The following is a 15505-nucleotide window of genomic DNA, read 5'->3' on the forward strand; positions in this document are numbered from 1 at the left end:
TTATTTACTTGACTTTAATAGCTGGCAAAGTCATCCCTGTAGTGCTGTTGAAGTCAGTGCAGAAGACAACAATTACTGTGAAATATATCCCATCATTCTGAAAGCTTAATTGGGAACTAAGCTTTTTCCACTGCTAAAACAATGTGAGTGTTTGTAAAGCAAAAATAGCCATTTGATTACATACTGCAGCCTTCTTATGTTAGACAGTTTTTTTTTTATTATTACACATATTTGAGTAACTGAAATAAGCTTCATATATACAGGGCCATGACAAAACTATGTAAATTACATATTATGGTGACATTTCAAGCATTTTCTTTGTAACAATGTTTGCATTCAAAGACAGATAGGAAAGCATATGAAGACAGTTTGAATCATGTTAGCAAATTCATTATTATTAACCTTATCCTCAAACCCCAAATTTGTATCAATTCAGTTAACATTTGGAGGTTACAGCATATACAATATTTACTGTTTGCATGCGTTGACCAGGCTGAAAAAGGAGGTCTGAAAATATTTGCACTTCCAAAAGAACTTTCAGTGGCATCTTTGCCTTCCTGTGTCATGCTAGACAACCACAGTACTCTGAAAGTTGTAATAACTTGAGCAAATAAGATGTCAGTAGCTTGTAAGCTAGTAAGTATAAAGAATATTAGTTCTTACATTGTTTTTCAGAAATACATAGTTATAATTGGGGCTGGCCCTAGCTTCTGTGGAGCAAAGAAAAGACACCTGATGCATGGCCAGACTCCAGTGACCCTCAGAAGCATATCTGTGGAGTGAAGGGAATAGTTGCTTCTCATTAGCAGGCTTGGGGCACTGATGTTAACAGGGAGGAGGAGCTAGGGAGTCAACAGCTGCCAACAGATTTGAGTCAGTGTGTTTGACTTTACAGGGTTCTGCTTTCAAGATGAAAGGAGGATATGGGGGTGACAACAGCAAGACACCAGGGTGTGCTGGAAGGGCTGCTGACCACATGTGGGTTTCTGTGCTACTCCACACTTGGCACATGCCCGGTGCAGGCTTTGGTGCATGTTAAATGTTACCCAGATACATGGTTTTGATGATATCACTGCTGCTGACCTTACGACTAATGAAACAAATCAACAAAAAAAGACCACGAGGATGTGCAAATAGGCTTAGAATAGCATCATTGGTACAAAACGATTGTTACAAATATCAGATCATCTTAGTCTTTAGACCTACTTCCAAACTGGCCTATGTTTTCTGGGGTGTCTTTGGTTGCGGACTGCATTTAAAACAGCAGCAACTGGTAACAATCTGGCTGACCTTAAACCATGGGATGATTGTCCCACTTCCCTATATTCTGTTGTTTCAGTCAGGCTGGAGGTGTTCTGACAGTCTGAGGAAGGAGAGAAGAAAGCAAGAGGCCTGCCCTACATTAGTGCTCCAGCTCCCAGGGAATGCCCTGCATGAGGAAGTACCCATCCTGCTCTGGAGCATGCCAGTCTGAAGCTGCCTGACTAAGGGAAGGAAGAATCAGAGCTGACTAAGAGAGGGCAGTTGGGGGCGGAAGAAAATCACACTCCCCTGCCCATTACTAGGTGGGCTTAGTTTTATTGGTTTTATTCCCCTCCTTGTTTGCATTATGTAGGGAGCTAGGGCTTTAAGAAATAGTGTCTTCCATGCCCTACTGAGGGACTTTCACCCTGGACCAAACATGTTCCCAGAACAAGAATAGACCTAAGTTAAAGTGCTATACACAGATTCAAGAAGATGCACCTGGCACACCAGACAGCTCTTGTCCACTTAGGACCTGATCCTGGGAGCATCCTCAATTTTCATTGAAGTCAGTACCTCACAGCAGCATCACTGTGCTTACTACCATTACATCAGTGCATATGCTGCTCTACCACAAATCTGCAGCTGTGAGTTGTACAAAACCATGCTCAACAACAGACTCCACATCTAGCAGTCCCATGATCCTGTGTTGTTTCTTCTACAACAACGCTCAGCTGTTTGACTAATGCACTGGAAAGGAGAAGGCAGGTGTGTGTCACTTAATTACAGGCCTCTACTTCATAATAGTGGCTGTTAGTCTAGCTCTTGGCTGGGGTAAGTTCTCTGGGTGACTAAGACTGCTATGCAGCCATTTGAGCCGCTGTAAAATACTAAATAATTGTTCTGGGATCTGCCAGAGCCAATTTCATTCAACGGTATGTCCCCTTTTTTGTTCCATACAGCTGTAAACACATTCAAAATAATCAGGGGTGTTTAAGGAGCTATGCAAACTAGTTTCAACTGTTATTTATCATTTGTACTGTGAGAACCACTTACAGACCTCAAACAGGGTGAGGCCCTATTGTGTAACTTAACAAAAATAGAAAGTGACAGTCCTTTCCAACGAGCTTACAGTCTAAAAGGTGTAGTTGACTTTTGCTCAGTGCAAGAGAGCCTATGAGAGTCTGGAATAGTGAGTATGGGCTGCTTCCAGGAATCCATAGAATCATAGAAATATATGGCTGGAAGGGACCTCAAGTGGTCATCGAGTGTAGCTCTCTACACTGAGGGAGAACAAAGTAAACATAAACTGACAGATGTTTGCCCAGCCTCTTTTTAAAAACCTCCAATGATGGGGATTCCATAACCTCACTGGGAAGCCTATTCCAGAGCCTAACTACATTTACAGTTAGAAAGTGTTTCCTAATATCTAACCTAAATCTCCCTTGCTGCAGATTACTTCTTTATTTATTACTTCTTTCACTGGACATGGAGAACAATTGATCATCATCCTCTTTATAGCATCCCTTAACACATCTGAAGACTTATCAGGTCCCCCCTCAATCTTCTTTTCTCAAGACTAAACATACCACAGAATATTACCCTTTTTGCACCTGCATCACATTGTTGACTCATATTCAATTTGTGATCCACTGTAAGCCCCAGATCCTTTTCAGCTGTACTACCACCTGGCCAGTTATTCCCTATTTTGTAACTGTGCATTTGATTTTTCTTTCTCTAAGTGAAGAGCTTTGCCCTTGTCTTTACTGAATTTCATCTTGTTGATTTCAGAACAATTCTCTAATTTGGCAAGGTTGTTTTGAATTTGAATCCTGTCTTCCAGAGTGCTAGCACCCCTTCCCAGCTTGGTGCCATCTGCAAATTTTATAAGCACACTTTATGATCCATTATCCAAATAATTAATCAGAATATTGTCTAGTATCCACAGTGCTTGTATCCATGTAACAAGATCCAGACAGGACCCTGATACCATTCTCAGAATGTCCTATCAGAAAATTTTAATAAATATAAATACAAACATTAGCAGCATTGACTAAAATATTTCTAGGTTTCTCTTCAACATAATGTCTTTTTTTTTCTGAAAGTAGGAACAATGGAGAAAAAAAAATCCTCACAGTTAGACCCTGCTCTTGCTCCCACTGGCATAAGTGGCAAAATTACCACTGAATTTAATAAGCTACCTCCGTGGAGGTGCTGAGTACTTGTAACTTCCAGTGGCATCAATTAGCGTTGTAGGAACTCAGCACCTTTTAGGATTTGGCTACAGGAGAAAAGGATCAGACTCTTTACCTCTGAGAGAACACCCTCCTTTAACTGCCCCTTTCCCTTGAACTACTGAAATTCACGCCTGAGCTGAGGATTAGCATAAACTCATGCTCCATTAAGTCCCACTAAAGGCATTATTTGAGGGCTTATAAGGAACTTAAATGGTGCACAGACTTTGTATTGGCCTTCTGCCTGGGGTGATCCCCTGTAAAGCAAAGAACTTAGATGAAGAACAACAATTAATGCAGGAAAACTTTCTTACAAAAAAAAAGCAATAAAATAGTAGCAAGTCAGAAGAGTGAAAAATATTCAAGTTAACAGAACTCTTAAAAATTAACTTTATCTGAAAATGGGAATAAATCCAAGAGCTCCAAGTTAGCTCTTTTTCAATATTTCATACAATATACCTAAATTAGTTGTTATGTAACTCCAATACAGTTCAGTCTTTACATTTAGAAGATATGGAAAGAGAAATAAAATGTAAACCCAATCTTTACCTTATTATTCAAAACCAAAAACTCCTAAAAGTTCTTGTCCTGACTAAGAAATCATTCAGTCTGACTTACACATCAGATTTTAGCCGTACATCTTCCTACACAGAAAAGTAACTGCCATAGCATAGACTGATTTTTCTATCATGAAGAGAAGAAATTCATTTCCAAACAGCACTTTACCCTGAAGACCAAAGTCCACCAAGTGGGTATGATTATCACGTTCTTTTCTTACATTACCTAGGAAAAGTAATGCTTCAAAATATAGTGTCTTCTATAGTGTTCTGCCTTTGTATTTGGACTCCTGAGCTTGTGACCAAGAATTGCAGAAGCAGTTTTATATTGCACTTTCTTTAGGGAGGAAAATTACTGGGCCTAGTGCTTTATTTAGAACACTCAAACTATTAACATATTGGCACCAGTAGCTTTTCCATTAAGGAAAACAGCACCTGTTTTGCTCACTCCTGGAAGCCAATTCTACAATCCATACAGACAAAACACCTACAGACATCAATGGGAATTTTCTCCCAGTAAAAGCTGTAAGAGCAAGTATCATCAGGCTAAGTGTTCACATGGTAAGAAGTGCCTGTCATCACAAATAAAGTGTGAAATCTTCTTAAGTTTTTGTAATTGGTATTTCTCAGTGTGGTCCTAGAGGTGTCAATCCTGCCTTAAAGTATAGTCATTTTTACACTAGCACACAGTATGAGAGACAGCAAACCAGTTTCTAAATTGGTTTCAATATTTGGAAGCTACTTACAGGAACAATTCTCCAAATAAGCCAGAGAGCACATGTAACTGTGATAGTCTAGAATGGGAGCCAAACACATGTGCAGAGTCAGCCCCCAGGTATCTGACAGCTACAAGCCTCTAGATCCCTGAGGATTGTGTCTGCTTTCTGGTAAACTAAGGGTCTGAGGGAGGAGGAACGGGAGAGAGAGAGAGAGAATAAGCAGACAGTTTCAGACTTTTTAAACATCTGCTCTTCTATCAGTCCAAAAATCCACATAATGGGCTAGGTTTTGGCGGGGTGGGTGGAGGCTATGGTTATGAGTTATGTTTTCCAATGGGTGGCAGGGCACTGGGTCGCTGAGCATCTGCTATAACACTGAAATGGGCAAATCCTACATTTTCTGCCCCACGCACTGTGCTGGAATGTAGCATCAGTAGTTGCAATAATATTTTTTCACAGTGTAAGCTACAGCCCTGTACAAAAGCACAGACACAGCCGTGTAAAGTACCCTGATTGAACGAGTGAGGAAACACCGTCCTGAAGCCTGGATGCTTCTCCGAACCTAGAGGGACCCATCAGGTCCACACAGTCATCCCTAACTATGGTGCTGGTCAGTAGGTGTGCTACTTTGCTTCTCGTATCATGAGGGCGCAGCTAGGAGGTTTGTTCCACACTCCAGCTTTTATTCCTCCCTCTCTCCCTTTTCCTCTTCTCTCATGTCCCTCTCTCACATACTGCACTTCCTGCCCCTGTATTCATCTACTCTCAATGATGCCCACACCTCTTTCCCATGCCCAATTCCTAGGACGCAGGGCCTGAACTTGTCCCTGCTTCTGAGGGCAAGGTGTGTATGTGATGAGAAATTCTCTCTTTCTACACTCTCTTCCGAACAGGGAGACAGCAGCGGCAAGATAAGACGACTAGTGGCTGGAACAGGGGACAAAGCAAAAAAAACAGGACTGTTGGGAAATGCACTTTAATAATGATTTAATGATAATCAAAAGTCTCTTGTAAAATGTGTTCTTTTGTCTAAATATCAGCAGTTTTTCAAGATTGTAAAGTTACTAAAGCAAAAGGCTTAGTCTGTCCCTCACCAAGGGACTAATATTGTTTTAGCAAGGTGGTTGTCTCCAGGACTTTCCAAATATGAAATCTGCAGTTTATTTGTGGTGATTAGCCTATCTTATTCTGCGAACCCTCTTACACAGTGGGCTGAGCAAAATGAGCACTTTTATTTAGAAGGAAAATGTGGGCTTTTCCTGTTCATTATCTGTTCCGAGTTTCAATGCTGGTTAGAATAGGTCCAGGCTAATGCAGTTTTCCCTGCCTCCAATGATTCCCTTCCTAATCCTCCCTAAGGGCTATAGTGGAGGTCTATCCACAGGCTTGGAAACATTGTATTAATCTAAAATATATAGCATTCATGTGCTAAAGCTATGCAAAATCTTATTTTTATATAATTTGGTATTTTCTTTGTGATAACTTATTATAAGTTATATACAACTAGTCTTATTTTAGTCATTCGTTGTACATGTACGGCCTATCTCTAGTGCAATTACAACCATGTCTCCCCCTCTTTTGGTTAAAACACGTCTAAGACTCTAATACAATTTGGAAATATAGTTGTGGTCCTGCTCACAGGTTGGGATGGCCCTTTAAGAGGGATAGGCTTAGCTCCACCTATGATTAATTAGCCGCCTATCAGGGGATGGGTTTGAGGTCAGGAATCAGGTGATAGCCTGCAGATTACCTCCTCCTCAGGTAAAAGATCAGAAAGCAGCTCAGTTACAGAGAGATCTGCAGGAGGCCCTGGGTGAAGGGAAAGGACTTTGAAATGAGCTAAGCAGCATGATGTGGTTTACTGGTTTGATTTAAGTTAGATGGTCTTGGTTTTGACTTGTAACCCTACCCTTGAAGAAAGGAACTGAAATTTTGCTGCTGTTGGGACCTTTATTTGATACACTGAAATAAATTTGTTAGTCTCTAACGTGACACAAGTACTCCTGTTCTTTTTGCGGATACCGACTAACATGGCTGCTACTCTGAAACCTGTTATTTGATACACTGGCTGGTGAGTTGGTTTATACTATTGTATAGAGCCTGATTGTAACTGTCCCCTGACACAGTCCCCTTTAACTATACAGTAGACAGCCCGTACACGTGGAAGAGATTAAAAGCATTTAGGATTATTATACTGAAATATTGATTTAATAACTATTAAAACCACTCCAGCATGGCTCATCAGAAATAAGAACACCATGAAATAACATCTGCTAAAAACTAAAACCATTTTTGAAAACTTAAACCAATCACTTGATACTTCTGTGTATACATATCCTTGATCTCCCTAGTTCTACCTAGTTTGCGTATCTGTACTTAATGCCCTACTTTTAAAAATTCTACTGCTGGCAGAATTAGCCCAGTCTCCTTGCTCAGCACCTTTGGACACTGATCCAAATCTTCCCCAAGGCCAAAAGCAGAATACTGTGGAGACCACTGTACATTAGCACTCCCTGGAGGGACAGATTTACAGATTTTGTTAGGTTTTACAGGTAATCACATGTAATTTGCATTATCAGCTGCCACCACTGTATAGCCCACAGCGATACATCAAGTGGACTGATGGTAGCATGCTGGGTGAGTAAACCAGCATTAACATGAAAAAGGAAGAAATTCTAGCAGACTGCCTGAATCTGATCAGCCTTGGAGTCAAATTTCAAAAGCATAGTACATTTTAAAAAACGTATCTAGGGAACTGTCATGCTATTATGAATGGTCATCCTACAGGTATGGAACTTGGACAGGCAAAAGCATAGGTGTCAAAATTCCCTATTTGGTAGGCTCTGGCCAAGGTTTCAAAAATCCATCCCAGAGAAATGTTAATGTCCCCAGTCGGTGAGTAGGAAAAGGCATGTAATGCTCTGGTAGAAGGGCCATTAGGCTACCACCCTATTTATTGCATTGTTTCTGGAAAATAACTACAAGAGAAATTTGTAAAACCACTTTAACCAGTGAGTGAACAGTCATTTGACAACAAACAGGAACAAGGCAGTTAATTGGTTACAAACTGGATTAATTTTTTTAAATTACTTCTTAGGATGTACATGTACAGCAGTGGTCCCCAAACATTTCTGGGTCATGCCCCCTTCTCTCTGTCTGCACCCCCCTGGAACCATGGCCAGGAACGGAGCCACAGCTAAGGGAGGGGACACGGACAGGGGTATGTGGCTGAGGATGCAGCTGCAGCTGGGGGATGGGTCTGGGCCTGAGGATGGGGCCAGGGGCCGAGGTCGGGCAGGACTGGGAGCAGGGCAATAGCCAGGCCACAGTGGGGGCTCAAAGCCAAGCCTGCAACCAGATGCAGAGCCGTGCCAAGGCTGTAGATGGGAGCTGGAGCTGCGGCTGGAGCACAGTTGTGCACGGGGCTCAGTGACCCTCCCTCCCGACCCCCTGTGGGAGCTGGCCCAGTCTGCCACACACCCCTCTGAATGTTCCTTGGTGTCCCACCCTCGGGAAGCACGCCCCACAGTTTGGGGACCTCTGATGTACAGGGATTAACTGGACAAACGTGGATATTGAGAGACTCTTAAAATTATGTTTCTAGATCACACTTCAGATCACCTCTGCCTTCAGGATCTGGCACATGGCGATATCAAACTCTTATTGTGTCACTCAGCCAGGTCTGCAAAGCTGAATTTGAGTAATAGAAATCTAATTAACTGTATCTTCAACCATTTTCTTAGGATTTCAGCAAGTCTAGAAAATACTGTCCATTAGAGTATACATTCTACAATATATAATGCACCCTACAGTGAAAACCAAACCAAACAGTACTATTTTAAAGTTTAAAGAGGGTACTGTGGCACTGCAGTAATTCTGAAAAATGTCTGCTTCATCACTTGTGCAGCAGAACAGAAGAAAATATGCATAGCTCTTTTATGAGCTGTAGGTTACTACTTCATCCCAATTGAAACTGAAAGGCACAAGACACAAGAAGGTTGAAGGAAGATCTGACAGTAACCGTTACCTTCTGTTTTATTACAAGGATCCAACGAGAAGCTATTTGCCAGAACTGGTATATTTGAATATTTACCCTCTGGATTGTCTTCATTTAGACTAAAAGATACTTTATGTCCTTACTGAAAAACAACATTATTACACACACCTTGTAATTTCATAGGAGAAATACAAATACGTCTGTATATTAGATCTTGCTTATAATATTTTAAAATATGCTATAGAAAAGATCAGACTACTTATATTTAATTACTATTACTGTTCTACAACAGGCTTTTTATCATCTAGGAGACAATAAGCAGTATGATTTACAATAAATATATTTCAAGTTAAAAGATATTATACCTAAATTTAACACTGTAATAGGATCTCCAAGATTAATTCCATTTTATATATTGCAGCAAAAATAACATTTCTAGTAGGAAGGAATTATTTATAAACCTAGCAAGATCTAAACATTCACATATTTGTGTAAACAACTTAACAAGGTTTATTACATTTCCAGAAAGTGTATGCTTTTACAGTAGGATTTCAGCTAAATTTTATTTTATGTACTGTGGCAAATATATAACAGCGCTTATATTCAGCTCCCTCACAAATTTAAAGCGGAAAAAACGGAATGTCATTATTTATCAAGCATGGCACCTTTCCCTTTGTTTCACAAGTGGCTATACCTGCGTGTAAACAAAATGTTAGAGCGAGGCATTCCAGATGAAGTGCAGATAAAGTTGAAGGATGTTTGCATGATGAGCTGTGAAGGTCCTGGCAGCAAATACCTAAAAATGATTTTAAAAAAGTGGAATTTAATGAAATGGTTACATTCAAAGGCAAAGGAGTTAGTCATTCATGTGCCTCACATAATCTTGGTATGTCAGACTTTATGTACATTCACACACAGAGTACTGTGTGGCAGGCCTTTGCCTCAGACAACAAAGGAAATGATTTAATAAATAAATATATATTTATTTATTTATTACAACCTATAGACAGCCAAAGCAAAACTGCAGCCTACATTGGGTCATATATTTTGCCACTGATTTCTTAATGGTAAAGATGTTAAATGCTTGCCATAGCCAGCCCTTTGGGGGAGAGGGGGTGGGAAGACCAGTCACTTATCCAAAACTGTTTCTAACCTGTCACCCAAGGATCTCAATTAGAATAGTATTATTTTTCCCAGATTAAAAATGGGTTAACAACTGAGACCTAAAGAGATGAACTGACCTGTAAAAAGTGAAACAGTAATTCAATGGCAAAGACAGGCAAAAAAATACATGGAGTTTTGAATCCCAGTTTTCTGCTCTAATCATTTGACTATCCCTAGCTGTTTTAAATATTGGCAGGCCATCTCCACTGTCCAAGTAATGCAAACACCCCAGATTTCTTTAATCTACTAATTCATCATTAATCAGTGACTCAGTTATTTTTTTTAAATCAGATTAGCTAAGGATTTATTTCAGACAACATTACAAACATTCATTCATCATCGGTTGCTTAATATTCATTTTAAAATCTGTTTCTTATTACCAGTCCTTATAATTAATTGGAGGACTCATTAGATGAGCACAAAAAAACTATACAAAACATCCACATTAAATCAAAATTTCATGAGTGATGCGCAATGCCCAAACAGATTACATACACCACAGATTATATAATGTATTGTTTAAAAAATGTAGCATTATTCTAGGGAATCATATTGATTAATGATGAGCAAGTGCATTGAAAGAGTTCTGAGGATTAATCCTACTAATCACAGGGAAAGAGGCAATGTCATGACTGTTTATAGGAAACATCTGCTCTGTGAGAAACTGTAAATGTTTGGTTTGTTTAAGCCCTGAGGAAGGCCATTATTGCCAAAGGCTAATCAATTTGCCATAAACAAAGGGGAGGCTAAGCACCTTTTGTATGGAGGTGCTCAGTATCTCATAGGATTTGGGAGCAAGAACATCTGAGCAGTTTTGATTAAGTATGAGATGTGACATCTATGCTTGTCTGGAAAAGTTTAAGGATCTAACCAGCAGGGGCAAGGGGGATTGACTTCAAGTTTCTTTTAGAAATGAATTTTGTTAGGATTCAAAAGGCCAGAAGCTTTTTTTTTAAAAAAGCTTGTGGTATGAGATTTGAGTATCCTGACTGGAAAAGAAGTCTGGCTGTGTTTTCACAGCATTTTTACTTTTATTTTGAAGGTTTGTGAAGAAAACATCATTGATCATTTACCTTGGTATTCCCAATAATGTCTGATAACAGAGCTCTGGGACCACTGAACTGTACAGTGAAAATTATTTTTGAAATACGTTTAACAATTTTTGAGCTTGTCCTATGCAATAAAGTTAAAATAATGCTGGTTTTCCATCAGGAACAGTATCACTGGGAATTAGACATACAGTAATGTGTAAAGCGCCGAATATGTATAAATAGCCAATTGCAACTGGAGATGTATCTGACAAAGCTGCCAAAAAAGGGCACATAAATGTAGCCTGAAAATAGTTTCCCTCTCAAGAAAGCCCAACAGAGCTATACAAATGAAACTTTACAAAGTTATGGGGAAAAAAAAGGAAGCTTTAAATCACTCTCTGCCCATATGCTGCAGTTTACAGGGTCTTACTCATACTATATCACAGTAACAGTCAACAAAATTATTATTAGCAGTGAAAATCCTTTAATATAATTTCCTTGATAGCTTAAAAATACAAACCCAGATGCAACGTGAAATTGTGTAGTGGTTACTCTTAAGGGAAATAATGTCACTGTTACCTTGTACATATTAGGGCTGGCTGGACAAATAAAAGCAAACCCTGCTGATATGAAAGAGTTTCTTTCCCATAAAGAAAATAGGAAGCCCCTTCTTTAGGCAGAACATATTGGTTAGTGTAGCCATAATATAAATGTAATGTTCTTTGAGATAAATGCAGACTGGTTGTAGCTTTTAATGAAAGTTATCCTGACAGCTATGCTGCTACAGATACAAAATAGTAACTTTTACTTTTATAACTGTTATGCACTTATCTAAAACAGAGGGCCAGATTCTGCTCATATTTGAAATCCATGATTACACTTCCATTGGGACTTCAGTAGAGTCACAGAAAATGGCCAAAGCAGGCCTGTTAGCTAGGCAATACAGTAGAGTGATTTGATTGGTCTGAACAGTTATGGCTGATTTTTGATTGAAAAAAATGACCTCCTGTATTAATATTGGCAGTAAGAATTACTTTGTTTCATCGTTTTTGATTTTACCACTCTACTATTATAAGCTCATTTATATATGAATATTGCATATATGGTTCATTTTGTGGCTAAATTACCTCTACTTTTGCTGTGAACAGTCAACTTCTGTTTCCAGCTGGTATTAAATTATGTTAGAGCCCCTGAAACATTCACATGACAATAGCAGAAAGTTTAATATATCAAATAACTAGTTAAAGACATATTGCTTATGCAATTAAGTCATACAGTAGGTTTAACTGATAATATGTATTGAGTTTAATTTCTACAGGACATTATATATGTAGTAGCTATTTTAATAAACACTGCCCTTGCAGAGAACTGCATGACTTTTAAAATGAACAAACCATTTGTAAATTTATGTACTGAATGATCCAAATTACTAGGGTAAGAGAAGCATTCAGAACATAAATCTTTAATTCTGCATTTCAGAACCATTACATCACAGATCATTGGCTCCCTACTCCTAGTGATGCTTCAGTAAAGCTACGTCTACACTACAGGATAAATTCGAATTAGCTTAAACCGATTTTATAAAACAGATATTATAAAGTTGATTGTGCGCGTCCAAACTAGGCACATTAATTCGGTGGTGTGCGTCCATGGTCCGAGGCTAGCGTCGATTTCTGGAGCGGTGCACTGTGGGTAGCTACTGTAAAATAATGAGGCCAATAATGTCGATTTGCGTCCACACTAACCCTAATCCGATATAGTAATATTGATTTTAGCATTACTCCTCTCATTTTGTAGGAGTACAGAAATTGATTTAAAGAGCCCTTTAAATCGATATAAAGAGCAGTATAGTGTGGACGGGTCCAGCGTTAAATTGATTTAACGCTGTTAAAATCGGTTTAAGAGCGTAGTGTAGACCAGGCCTAAGTATTAGAATAACCACCAGTTTCGGGAATTGTCTGCCCCATTCTTTGAAAACAGTGTTGATNGGGATCGATGTGCGCGGCTCGCCATGTCGATTCCGGAACTCCATTGGTTTTGGTGGAGTTCCGGAATCGATGTAAGCATGCTCAGGGATCGATATATCGCGTCTAGATGAGACGTGATATATCGATCCCCGAGCAATCGATTGTAACGCGCCGATATGGCGCGTCGTATAGACGTGGCCTAAGAGTCAGCATGCTGACGATATTATAACTCTGCTGAAGAACTGACCCTGCCCATGGAGAGTCAGGAAAGTGCCAAAATATATTTTTTTACTATATTGTGCTGTTTTGCAAGGTTTTAACAAAATATTTATACCCTTTGGGAAATATAATAAGAAAAAAAATTATGTCTGCAGTTTTTAGAAGTCAACTTTGCAAAACTGTGCAACACAGTAAGTCAGATGGCACTTACCTGACCATGGCCTGGAGCTATGCTCCTGTGGGATTCCACTGGGGTTGTGAAACCAGCAGAGTAATACATGTTAGGGCACTCCTAGGAATGCAAACCAGGAATCAATTACTCTGAGGAATCTGAGAAAAGGAAGAAAGGCAAGTTTCAATTCAGTTAAGAACAGAATGCCTTTCTTACTCTGGCTATTGGGGCATCAAGCAAACAAAACTTTTAATAAGTTAGTTTCAAATAAAATGAGTATGGTAAATCTCCTCTTAACCCAGCAAGGATAATTCCTGTTGCGTTCACTACCACACTATAGAAATCATAATGACAGGAAGTAGGGCTGGAAGGAAATGCTCATCCTTTATGTTGCAGACAGTGAACTAGTTCTTGTTGCTTCTTCCTAGGCCTAGAGCAGTGGTTCTCTACCTGTTTACCATTGTGAGCTGCATATGCAGCTCTTTCTCTGTTATATGGCCACATCCACACAATATATATACACACTTGTATGGCCCTGAGGAAGTCACATGGGCCGTAGCTGTATGTAGGTTGGGCCACAAGCAGCCCACAGGCCGCAGGCTGAGACCACTAGCCTAGAGGGAAGTATACGCATATAATTTAAAATCTGGTCATATATTCCAACATGTCTCATAATTAGAAATATGAAAGTATATACCTTGTATCATCCCAGTCAGGGCTAATTCCAGTAAGAGATCCTCTTGAATCTGCTGAATATTTGTAAGCCACCAGCAGGCAGTGTTTACAAAGCTGTACTATTCGTTGACAACACTGGAGTTGTTCAGGAGTCATCAGCTCTGTCCTTTTACTGAATGTGGTCTCCCAAGAACTTCTGTTGGCATGGAAACAGACATGACCTCATGTTTTGTGTTACAAATGGCAATCTAAAGGCTTTACTACTGACATCAGATTTAGCAGTGGAGGAGTAAGAGAAATAAAGTGTGACCTTGCCTGTTTACAGGAAAGGCCTATGCTATTTAACCCATATACAGACAGATGGTGGGAATATAAAATACAAATTAAGAAATTAATCTTCATATTGCAAAATGATCACAACCCATTTTTCATTCAGTATGTCCCGCAAAGCATTTATCGGACCATTGTTTAGGTTTAGCACATAAAGATTTACTGCCATGTAATTTTCAATGGTGTTCTACATCATGAGACACACGAAATGCTGATTTATTTTTAACAAGCTACTATCTGAATAGTCTGTGATGCCATAGTAATTATATAGCATGCTAATACTTTCATTAATTAGTCATATTCAGGAATCCATGATATTAAGCATGAAGAGAACAACAAATGATACATATGACAGTAGAATATAAATGTTCAAAATACTGTGCTGTGTTCCACATTTCCAATAAATAGATAAATGGAAGCATTTCATATTTCATTTCTCTACCAGAACTATTCAAAAAGTCATGGGGAGGGAGTTTCTCAGTCTAGACAATTTGAACATTAGCACATTGCTTTAACTGGGCAGGGTAGTCTGCTCTTTATCAAGTCAGAGAAGTATATTTAAAACTTTCAGTTTGTGTCTGGTAAATTTTTCCATCTGAAATAACCACACACCTGGTACTTTTGTTTCCATTAACATTTTATTTCCAAACTGGTTTAGTCCTTCAGCTTTTCAGTGCACAGAATTTTAAGGCTACCATGCTAGTCTAACTAGGTGCATTTCACCCCAGTAAGGAGGAATTAGTCCTGTGCATAGTATTTGTGTTTATTCGCAACTTACTGTATGAATATGACATGAATAATCATACATGAATACTATATGAATATTCAGATATGAATACAGAGAAGTATATGGGTGTCCAAGGGCAAAATTTGTACTTGAAACTCCTTTCCCTATAAAAAAATGAAAGCCCCGTATAATGGCTTAGATGGCTGGCAAGCTTGGGTTTGATTTTTTTTTTAATGAAACAATCATTTCATACAGTGTGGGGGTGGGGAGGAGTTTGAGGCAAAAAATGGTGAGAAATACTTGTAACAGTCCTTGACCTCAGCCGCCAGCNGGGGGGGACAGCTGTGGGGGGAGGGTTCCTTGCATCCCTTCTCCAGGTTCTAAGCATTCAGAGTGAAGTCTTGGCCTCACTGATGTCAATGATAGTTTTTTCCCCAAAAAACATCAGTGGAGCCAGGATTTTATCCTCCA

The 15505-nt window shown here is 39.3% G+C and overlaps 1 protein-coding gene across 2 annotated transcripts in view; it reads right to left on the bottom strand.

Annotated features, from left to right (window-relative positions):
* Window positions 1-8005: 8005 nt before the first annotated feature.
* Window positions 8006-15505, bottom strand: part of TTLL7 (tubulin tyrosine ligase like 7) — a 74163-nt gene continuing 66663 nt past the window's right edge. For both annotated transcript variants that reach the window (XM_032798864.2, XM_032798859.2), the window contains exons 19-20: window positions 14000-14173; window positions 8006-9545 (exon numbers count right to left, since the gene is read on the bottom strand). In XM_032798864.2, the coding sequence (XP_032654755.2) occupies window positions 9428-9545; window positions 14000-14173 (292 nt within the window). In that variant the 3' untranslated portion in view covers window positions 8006-9427. The remainder of the gene's footprint in view (window positions 9546-13999; window positions 14174-15505) is intronic.

The sequence above is a fragment of the Chelonoidis abingdonii genome, chromosome 7, assembly GCF_003597395.2.
Source record: "Chelonoidis abingdonii isolate Lonesome George chromosome 7, CheloAbing_2.0, whole genome shotgun sequence".
Taxonomy (NCBI): domain Eukaryota; kingdom Metazoa; phylum Chordata; order Testudines; family Testudinidae; genus Chelonoidis; species Chelonoidis abingdonii.